The sequence below is a fragment of the Microtus pennsylvanicus genome, chromosome 3 (genome assembly GCF_037038515.1).
Source record: "Microtus pennsylvanicus isolate mMicPen1 chromosome 3, mMicPen1.hap1, whole genome shotgun sequence".
Classification (NCBI taxonomy): domain Eukaryota; kingdom Metazoa; phylum Chordata; class Mammalia; order Rodentia; family Cricetidae; genus Microtus; species Microtus pennsylvanicus.
This window is the reverse complement of record NC_134581.1, coordinates 81,535,395-81,546,836: the sequence shown is the minus strand read 5'-3', so window position 1 is coordinate 81,546,836 and position 11,442 is coordinate 81,535,395. Positions and strand designations below refer to the sequence as shown.

The window sequence follows — 11,442 nt, the reverse complement described above, 5'->3', positions numbered from 1 at the left end:
ATTAAAACATAAAAAGGCCCAGAGCTCCCTAGGCCTGGATGTAGGGGAGAGGGGCTTGGACTTCCCACAGGGCAGGATTCCTGGCCTTCTCTCAAGAGGGAAGAGGGGGTGTGGGGGAACAGGAGGGAATTGGGAGGAGGGAAGGAAGTGTAAATAATTGAATGGAAAAAATTAAAATAAAAAATTAAAAATAAAATAAAAAGGCCTTTACATAATAAAAACATCAAAAACACGGACCTATTTGTGTTGAGCAAATACTCCTGACCACGAAGCCTGCCCTAGAGTGTGGTTTGATGTTCCTAGTGACTATCCATTGGAGAAAACTGATTTTTCTCTCTGCCAGAAGCTATCAGTACCAAGTAGCTTCTTGGCTTGGCTTTCACTCCTTCGTGCTGGTTTTGTCAGGTTTGAACTGCACGGGTCTAGTGCTTGTTAGAAGTCTCTGTCAGTTGATGTGTGCATCTCTCCTGTTGTGTCTAGAAGACAATGTTTCCATGAAGGTATTCTCCATCTCTGCCCCTCCCTCTTCTGGATAGATCCTGGAGCCTTGAAGAGAAGAATGTGATGTAGATATCTTATTTAGGGCTGAGCACTTCAAGTTATTCAGCTGTGGGTCTGTGTTAACTACCATTTTACTGCAAAAAGAAGTTTCTCTAATGAGAGCTGAATGATGCATTTCTCTATGGTTATAACAATATGCCATTTGCAGTCAGTTTATTTCTATGTTCCTTTAGCAGAATAATAGTATTGTGTGCCCCTAGGGCCCAAAAGCTATCTAGTCCTAGGTATATTCTACTTCCTTCTTTATAGCTCAGGTTTTTGTTCTGCTTATTTTATTGAAAACAATCTTCCGGTTCTATGGCATTATCTTCAGTTGTGCCCAAAGTTCTTGAACATAATCTGTGTTGGTATTAATACCAGTCATGGGTGTTTTGCAAATTATATAATTATCTCTTGGTATCTATATACATATAGTATAATATGTATTATATTTATAGATTAATTCTCCATTAAGTTTTTGCCTTCCATGATTTATGTTAGGTCTCAAAGAGACACAGGACGAATCTCATTCAGTACCTTTGGCTCCTTCCAGCACTTCTCATCAGTCCATGGACCCTAAACTCTCCAGCTCAGGGCGGGGCTTCCCTCACCATAGCCTCTGACCTCTACATAACCGCAGAAGTTTTGGCTACATGCGCTCTTGGTCTCTGGGTTCCCAGATGCTCTCTCTGCTTCCTTTCTCTTTGATTCCTTTCTCACTCCCCACCACTCATCATCTCTCTTAGCCCATTTTATTTTGAAGCATTTCAGATGCTTCTGGCTATTTTCTTAACCACATCTACAATAAACCTTTTCCTCATTCATACTTGGAAGAAGTCATCTCCTCTACTTATCATGTAATTTGATCATATTAGTATATTTGTTTAAAATCTATTTAAGATATATGTATTACTGATTTATAATTGTATCTATTAAAATTATTTATTTTTATGTATGGTCCTATTTTTTCATATACATAAATCCTTTGCTTGAGAACTTCATTCACGCATATGATATGTTTAGATGAAAATAACTGTTAGTCCTTCCTCTCAAATTCCTCCCATACAGCTCTCTTCACTTTTTTCCTCCCAACTTCATGTATTCTATTATTAAGATGCCGAATACACTTAGTATTGTATTAAGATGCTTAGTATTGCCAGTATGTTCACAGGTATGGAATCATCCAATGAAGCATGAACAACCTACTAGGCCCACATCCAAAAATCAAACTCTCTGTCTATGCCTAAGTAGCCATCAAAGTGACTGTAGTTCCTAAAGTAGAAGGACTTGGTGAGATATTCCCTGATCTACACTAGATTTTGGTTATCTTGGTCTTATTCAGGCCTTGTGCATGGAGTTAAAGCCACTGTAGGTTCATGTGTGCAACATCCTTGTCATATCTGAAAAACTGTTTTGAAGAAGTATGTCACAACTGGTAGCCCTTATAATCTTTCTTTCTGCTCCACCATGAGTATCCCTGAGCTTTGAGGACAGTTAAGTAATACAGATGTCCCATTTAGGGTGGAGCACTAGATAGTCTTTTATTGTCTCTACCATATTTTTCCTACCTGTTATTCCAATAATATTATAAATGCCAGATTATGTCATGGAAAACCATCATGTTTTTAATAACATCATTATTCTTGTAATATCAATCATCCTATGTTTTATCGGTGGTTATATCGGGACAGTAGACCCAGACCCTGTCAGAGGCTGAGGACATGAGTCTTGCATTTAAATGAACAGGGTATATTGTTGTTACTGCTGCCATTATGGTTAGTTAGTTTTGTTTATTGACTTTAAGTTAGTGCATAAAATAATAGATTCTTTCATGACATTTTCACTGATGTACATCACTGTATTGTAGCTACTCCTCATATCTCTTCTACCACTACTTTCTCCGGTGCCTCCAGACCCTCCTGCTGGCCTCATTGTACTCCTAAATAATTCTGCTTCTCAGTCTAAATGTTCTTTAACTTCTTACATGCTGGATTTCCTAGTAATAGAGAATGGGAGCGAAAAAAAATAGAAAGAAAGAAAGACTAAAATCACTAAATTAAAGATTAAAGGAAACAACAGAATGTAAAGCTACACTTTCCAAAATATTATGTTGATAATGTTTAGTCCCAGGTGTATGTGGGAGGATTGTCGATGCACCAGAATCAACATAGCTTATCTGTCTGAAGTAACTCAGAGTCCTTGGATGGAAAATATTTTAAAACAGTAAAATGGATTTATAATGGAATTTAATACAAATGATACATCATTTTATTTAAACTTTAATATAAATTAGAAGTAAAGGGAAGGTATCAGATAGCTACTGCAGATTATTTCAATTTAATTATTTTCTTTATAGCCTCTACCTCTTCCAATTTTACACTGTTTCTCAGCATTGTTTTTCTCTCTCCATAAAGCCGCTTTAGTTGCTAATGAGATACACTTGGGATAAGGGGCCTTGATGTGAATTTGGGTGGTACAAATTAGTCTAGTTTCTTTCCACTTTAACATTCTTGAGTTATTTTTTTTCAACAGTAATATCAGCATAATAATGGCTCATCCTTCATCCTACAATACTGGTACATTGCCAGCAGTAACCCAGCAACGGCTCCAACTGATACTAATGCAGTCAGTGAATTAGTCTGACTAGACATCTGACCTTCATCTCTGTTGCCTTGGAAACTTAATTTTCTCTGCATACAGAAAATCCACCCTGAAACGTAGATTTAACAGTAATCAGATGTGCTGCCTTGAGGCATATAACAGTTCCATTATGTTAAATTATTATTAATCCAGGGCGTGTGTGTGTGTGTGTGAGTGTGTGTGTGTGTGTGTGTGTATATATATATATTTGTATATTCAAGAAATATTGTATTATATATAGGATGTCTGAAAAGTAGAACTCCAATTTATCTCAAAAAATGGGGAAAAATCTTTTAATTGCAATTCTCTTCAGAGAGACTGAAGAAGTCAACTTTAATAGTAACAATAAGGATGATGGTGATAAATTTAATAGATTTCTGATATTTTATGGCTTTGCCTTTTATTAATAAATTAAGGAAGAACACTAAATTAGAAAGATATACACAGTTAACCATTTCCTGTTTTTATTAGTAAAGATGTAAGTAATTTAGTTCATGACAGGACTACAATAAAGAGACAGAAATAGAGACTCAAAATTCCAGGGACATAAAATTCCTTTTCCCATTCAAAGGAAGCACCAGGTTTCTGGGTTGTGGAAATTTTGTCCCACACCCTCTCCCTAGATCAGAGTCAGGAACTCACTACACACAGTGCTGTAGATTGTGGCTTCATTTACTACTTGTTTCTCAATATAAACAAATTCACATGTTCTGAAAACATGCAGAGGATGTTTCAACAACTCTTGTTCCCTTCTACATCCAGGTAAGCTTTATTTTGAGAATTTAATGTTTTCATTTGTCAGTTAATTTCCTTTGTTTTCTTACTACATATAGTTCACTTAATTGTAAATATTTATCTTAAAATTTTCTCTTTTCTTACATGGTTCCAAAATGAAATAGTCTACACTTGCCCTCTACAAACCTTTTTCTTTACATGGTATACTTTGGACAAATGCACCCATTTCACTGCTTACCATTAACCCCCACAGGATCGGTCTCTTAAAGTAATTAGGTCTGTATCCCTCATACATGGTGCATTTACTATAAAATAACAACCCCAGAGCAAATTCCCTGAGCTATCTGGAAACACTTTGCTGTAACATCTTCACTTTAAAATGCTTGATAAGATTTTTTTTTAACTTTAACAACCAAATGGTTTGAGTTTAAGAACTTTAGGAATCACAAACAATTCTGTATTCACTGAAAAAGCATTATCATTTGAGTCAGAGCCGCAGATACCAACAATGGGCATCCCCTTGTTTCAATGGAAATCATGAGAATAAACAGATTGTTTTTTTTTTTTATCAGATATTCTACCTCCTAGCTCTTCTAAATTCATTCATGTGCTTTTTTTGGAGCTCCATCTGTTATTTTTTGTGTTAACAGATTTAACACCACAATGAACAGGACAGAATTTGCCGATATAAAACAATGAAGCATGGTAAGGAAAGACATAAATTGATGTTCAAACAGGAACAGAGGTTTGTTTGGAATATCCATTTCTAGAATTTCCCCACATATTAAGTTTAGGAACAAACTAGAAAAACTAAGAAAATGTCTGTGACTTCCACTTGTAGTACAGTTAAATTTGCTACTAAAATTAAGCATCAGCAGAAATATGAATGTAAACTATATATATAGATATATAAATATCTGTTTTCTAATTTTCCTAATAATACTTTTACATAGATAACCACAAGGAGATAATGGTTTTAGTATTCCCAGTGATTTAGGACATACTTTGCATTCATCACCTTGGTAGATTTAAATGAGAAACATTCTGCATATATGCTCAGGTGTTCTAAACGCTTGGGCCCAGCTGGTGGCACTTTTGGGGAAGGTTATGGAATATTTAGGAGCTTGAACCTCACTGGAAGAAGTGGCTCACTGGGAACAGCCTTAATTCCTAGTCACTTTCTGCTTTCTGTGTTCAGGTGCTATGTGACCATTTACCTTCCTATCCCTGCTAGCTACCATGTCTTTCCTATTTGCTATCATGGTTTCCTCACTGTGATAAATTATACCTCCCAGAAAATTTGAACCAAAATTTCTCTTTAATTTATTGTTTTCAAGATGTTCAGCAACAAATATGCAACTCCAAACCCCAGAATATTTACTGCCTGAAATTGAAATGACTTCAACTCTACCTCAAAATAAAATAAAATCAATAAATTATAGGAAAAGATGTTACACGTATCTTGTATTTGATGAGTTCTAGGCAATCTTCATCATTATCTCTGAATTTATCTGCCCATTAATATTTGATAAAGTTAACTCCTGCTTGTTAATTCTATGTGTAATAATTTTAAAATGTCCAATACAAATACAATGCATAATCATTCTTGAATGATCTTTCTTTTCTTCTGCCTATAATATTATCTGCTTTTTGTTTTTGTTTTTTGTCACAGAACTTGAACTGATCTCTCCCTCTCTCCCTCCCTCTCCCTCTTCCTCTCCCTCTCCTTCTTTTTTCAGGCAGTCTCCCATTGTAGCCCAGCTGTTGTGGAACTTACTATATATCTCAAGCTGAACTTGAATGCACAGTAATCTTATCATGGCTTTCTGGGGGCTGGGATTATAGTCATAAACCTGGATTTAGAGTTTTCATTAAATGTTATAGTTCTTTTTGATAAATGCCTCAATTAAGGATACATATTATGAAAAGACAGCTAAATCACTAAAGTTTTTTTTTTTTTTTTTTTTTTTTTTTTGGTTTTTCAAGACAGGGTTTCTCTGTGGCTTTGGAGCCTGTCCTGGAACTAGCTCTGTAGACCAGGCTGGTTTCGAACTCACAGAGATCCGCCTGCCTCTGCCTCCCGAGTGCTGGGATTAAAGGCGTGTGCCACCACCGCCTGGCTATCACTAAAGTTTTAATTTATGATTTATACTGATTCTTTATGTAGGGGCCAGCCAGTCATGATAGGCTTACTATATACAGAACGCTCAAAGGAAGTTCTTCCAACCATTATCACCTGCCAGTGGTGGGCCTAGCCATGATAAGCTTACTGGAGGCCTGAGTCTCAGTAGTTGACCTTGAAGAAATACCTGGTTGAAGGAAGAACCATAAATTGAGATTTCCTGAGTACCACAAAAGAACAGACCATCCAAAGGAAATGCCTAAGTTTCCAACCATTGTAGAGAAGATCACCTTCCACCATAGGATCACACACTCACCAGGACACCCCTAGACAAATGTCAGCCAATCTGCGATCCTGGACCTTAGAAACCCCTCACCCCCATCTTTACTACTATAAAAAACCAACTCTAACTGAGCTCAGGGCTCTCTGAATATTCCAATACATTGGACACATGAAGAGACTGGATTGCAAACTTGTATAAAATAAAGGCTCTTTGCTTTTACATATGGTACTTGGTCTCCTTGTTGGTTTTGGGGGGACTTCACGGATCTGGGCATAATACTTTGATTCATAAATTTAACAATAATTCCTTGAGTTTTTAAGCCATACCTCTGGTTTTTAATCCATATTTTTAAAGGAAGGGGATTCATCAGATTTTTCAATTATCAGATGCTAATAATTGAGGATTATTAGCATCTACCAAAACCTAACGAAAACTCACATGTTATTGTTTAAATTTTTATTATGTACCAGGGACTCTGGTGCGTATCTTGCCAGTATTTCCTAACTCAACATTCTCAGCATACCAATGAGGTGGATAGATTACTAATACAGAGATATTTGCATATCTATAACTATTCTTCTATTGATAATAGGTGTGAAATAGAATCAACCTAGGTGCCCATTAACAGAAGAATGGACAAGAAAAAAATGTAGCATGTATACACAAAGGAATATTTCACAGCTGTAAAGAAAACTGAAATTTGAAACTAAAAGGGTAAAACTGGAAAACTATACTGGGTAAGGAGGTAACCCAGCTTCAGAAAAACAAATGTCATATGTTCTCTCTCACTTGTAGCTTCAAATGTTTTGTTTGTAAATTTAACTTAGAGCAAATGTAGAAGTCAAAAAAATAGAAGTAGGTCTATGGGACACATTAAATGGCGAATAAAAGATTATAGATAAAACAAATTTACTGAAGTGGAATACTGAGAACAGAAATTCATGGACAGGGGGATGTGGGAATATATAGTAAATCAAGGGGTGAAGAGGAGAAAGAACCCCAAAAAAGGGTTATGTAAGCCTACTTTTTACAATCCAACTTTAAAGATAAGTTGAAGGATAGTAGAACACATATGAAAAGAAAGAAGTGGTAGGAATACTGAGCATTAAAGCATTAAGGGAGGATGGAAGAAAGTAAGAGATGGTAGATGACTCAAACAAAACTAACAGTCGATATAAAAGCCTTATGGAAAGCCACTAATTATAAAGCAAATGTCAAGGTACACTTCCAAAAAAAGAGAGAGAGAAAAAAAACTATGTGTACATATATATGTACACATAAGAGAAAATTAGAGAGTACACCAATCCTTTTGTTCAATTGCTGACTTTTTTCCTTTTCCTAATTTTTGTCTTTCTGCTTAAGTTTATCTCATACATAATATGAAAGGACTAAATGAAGAATAGTGAACCATGCCTCTGTGAGCGAGATCTCCTTTTCTGGGTAGATAGTGTTTCAAAGAAAAAGGCAAATAATAACTAAGACTAAACCACTTTAATGGCGTTTGATAAGCAGCATACAAAAAGATAATATTGTACAGTGTTCAAATCATTTCTTCCGCTTTAACTGTGCCAAGTTACCATCACATGTGAGGAATCCACATTCAAATTTCACGACTTACCATAGAAAGAATTTTAGAGCAATTGAGTCAACTCTTTCATCTTCCTAGTCCTCAGAAACAGATCCCTTCCCGTGCAGTATTTTTTTCAGAGCTATCTTTACTTCCTTATTTCTCAAAGTATAGATCAAAGGATTCAACATTGGCGCTACCAAGTTCATCAGAATTTGTACCACAGTTCCCAGCATGGGGTTGGGTGTAGGCTGCAGATATACAGTGATGATGGGTCCATAGGCACAGAGGATGGCAATGAGGTGGGCACTGCAGGTGGAGAAGGCACGCTGACGTCCCTCAGTGGAGTTAATACTCAAGATGGAGATAGCAATTCGAGTATAGGACACAAGAATCAGGAGAAAGCAGACAAGGGAGACTAGACCAACATTCGTGAAGCTCACTCTCTTTGCTAAGGATGCGTCAGCAGAGGCCAGTGGCAAGACTGCTGGGATATCACAGAAGAAGTAATCTATTTCGTTGGGGCCACAGTAAGGCAAAGTGAAGGTGAGGGAAGTCAAGATACTGGAATGGAGGCATCCTAACAGCCATGTGCCTGAAGCTAGAGCCACGCAGATCCTAGAGTTCATGATGACTGGGTAGCGGAGAGGGTGACAGATGGCAGCAAAGCGGTCATAGGCCATCACAGTGTAGAGAAAGCACTCGATGCTCCCAAGGAAATGAAAGAAAAAAAGCTGGGCGACACAGTCTTGGTAGGAGATGAGTCTGCTAAGGCCCATAAAATAGAGTAGCATTTTTGGACAGGTCACAGAAGAGAAACCCATGTCAAACACAGACAAGTTCCCCAGGAAAAAATACATGGGTGTGTGAAGGCGGGAGGAGGAAATAACAACCACAAGGATAGACACATTTCCCTCCAGGGTGCAGGCATAGAAGGGCAGAAATAACACAAAAAGCATAGCCTCCAGGCCCTCTGTGTGTGGGATTCCCAGGAGGATGAACTCGGTCACCACTGAGCAGTTCTTCATCTCATCAGAGACAGTTCTGGGAGAGGAAAAAGGAGAGGGAAAGGAGAATGTCCTGACTTCGCATCAACGGCATGCACATGATAAGGATATGAATTGCAAGCAGTGATGTTTTGGCTCTATGCTATTGAAAGACTGCTTGTGATCCAGCAGAAGCATCATAAAAAATGCTTGCCATAGCAAACTGAATGTTTTCTTCACCAAATAGTTTTGCTGTTTGGATTCCAAACGCAGATGTTTCTTGTTAAGTTAATGCCGAGAAAAGATCGTGTGTGAAAATAGAAGAACAAAATCCATGTAAATGCGTGCTGCTCCTGCACCATGGGGAAAGATATTAAGCCTCAGAATAATATTTAAAAATGTTAACATCATTAGAACCACAACGTCAACATCATTGTATTTGTGATGCAGTATTAATAAGTCTTATGTTTTATCCCTTTGTTTTCAGCAAAGAAAGTCTTAAAGCAAAATTGACTGATCGCTACTTTACAGCTCAAAAGAGGTTTATTTAATCTCAATCTCCTAATTCTCACAGAATCTCTATGCTTCAGGTCTGGAAAAGGAACTAAATACTTGAGTATAGGATATGCTAAACAACTCTGATGGCATCTGTGATGGACTGTTGGCATTGCCGTACATGTTGACCCAGACCCAAAAGTTACTTGTCTTCTTTCCTCCTGCACAAGCAATTGAAGATTAATGAGTCTTTCTAGCTTCCACACAACATGCATACATATAAGTGTGAGGTCTAGAGTAGATTTTGTTATGCATAACTATATCCATAATGGAAAGAATAATGTTAGGCACAGAGCTAGTTCTCAAAATAAAATAATTCGGTGTCTAGGAAAGAACTGGATATTGTTGTTTTTCTTTACAAAAACTTATGCAAAAGGTCAGATAGTGATCTTCCTAAATAACCCTGTAAAACAGTTGATACCATCTACCTGCCCTTTGAGGCCATTCTACTAAATATTTACTTGCTTGCCACTAACAACCACAGAATATTTGCTTTAAACAAGAGCTGTACACATGTTTATACACCCATTTCAAAACAGTTTGACTATCACTCCTTGAATGCAAACCTAGATATACGATTACTGAGAATTTCGATTGTATTAAGTATTTTAAATTAAGCCAAATTGTTGTTTATAAAGGGAAATGTTAAGAATGGTGTCTGTGAGCTGATGTACAAGAATGGTGGAATAAAATAGAAAGTAAATACCAGTTTACTTTTTTTCTCAAAGAATGATCCTATTCATTCTGAACTCTGAGAACATTTGTAAACAAGCCCTTCAAATTCTCCTATTCTCTGGATACGTGCAGTACGAACATGCCACTTACATTATTCACAGAGAGGAATTTTGCTCTTTAACCTCTTGTCCATTGGCTTTGCTGTGATTATTACTTCACTCTGAAATTGGATATACCTATAGAAACCAGTGAAGCATTTTCTCCCATGCTTACTAAAGCTCATCTTAGCCATGACACAAAATTGAATGTGCCCCTGTCTTCTGCAAAAATATCTTCTAAGCAGTAGCAGCCTAATTATTTCCTCATATACAGAAACAAATGTCTTTGGAGCCCTTGGGATTGGGTGAATGGGTACTATTCCATCAGGATCCTGAACAAAGGGAGTAATCAGATGAGATGCTACTAAGAGATCCAAATAAGAACATTTGATAACGCTTTCTCTGATGGCATTACTTTGAAATTATTTTAAAAAGTAAAATTGTAGAGTCACATCCAGACATCCTATTTCAGTGACTGACCGGAATAACAGAAAAACATAATGGCTGTAATTTAGTCTAGGACACACATAGAAATCATTCCTCAGCATAAGTATACATTATTAAGTTGCCAAATGTCAGTCAAATGTCTCAGTCCCTTTTAAATGTCCAATTTCTAGTATTTTAATCGAGAATTTTCATACTTCTTTCTATGAACTCATTTGAGTCTTCCAAAAAATATAGGCATAATGTATCTCAAAGCACTATATCATGTTGATATGAGGGTACTTAAAGCTAGGTGAGGTTATAAGTGTGAAATCTTGATCCAATGGAAACAATATTCTTATATAAAAGGAAGGTTCGCCAGATTGCTTTCTCTTCAATTTCTCAATCCCTGTGTCCCACCACCTAAGAACACAGTGACAAAATAGGTGTGTCAGCTCCCTAAGCCAATCCTCATGCAAGCCTTCATCATGGATGGTTGTTTATACCAAGCATAAATGATAGGCCTTTATGATAACTATAATGGACTAAAATAATCCTAATTTTCAGGTATTTTCTATTAATTTGATTTGAAAACAGCTCTAATTACTAGACTTGTCGAGAAACATGTTTTTCAGTTGATAAAACTGATTTCCAAAAGCAAAAATATGTCACCACATGACTTTTCCAGAAATAAATAAATATACATATTACTCAACGAATGTTAAGAGAAGGTACTGCAATAAATAAGAAAAAATGCTATGATTTGGACTTTTTCACATGAATTTACTATAGTAATAGTCTAATCTTTCTTTTCCACA

The 11,442-nt window shown here is 36.6% G+C and overlaps 1 protein-coding gene across 1 annotated transcript; it reads right to left on the bottom strand.

Annotated features, from left to right (window-relative positions):
* Positions 1–7,982: 7,982 nt before the first annotated feature.
* Positions 7,983–8,915, bottom strand: LOC142846778 (olfactory receptor 10D3). Its single transcript, XM_075967585.1, has one exon. The coding sequence runs from the start codon at positions 8,913–8,915 to the stop codon at positions 7,983–7,985; it is 933 nt and encodes a 310-aa protein (XP_075823700.1).
* Between the last annotated feature and the right edge of the window lie 2,527 nt (positions 8,916–11,442).

Excerpts from the sequence above, each read along its gene's own strand:
- LOC142846778 (XM_075967585.1), bottom strand. The coding sequence starts at position 8,915 with ATGAAGAACTGCTCAGTGGTGACCGAGTTCATCCTCCTGGGAATCCCA.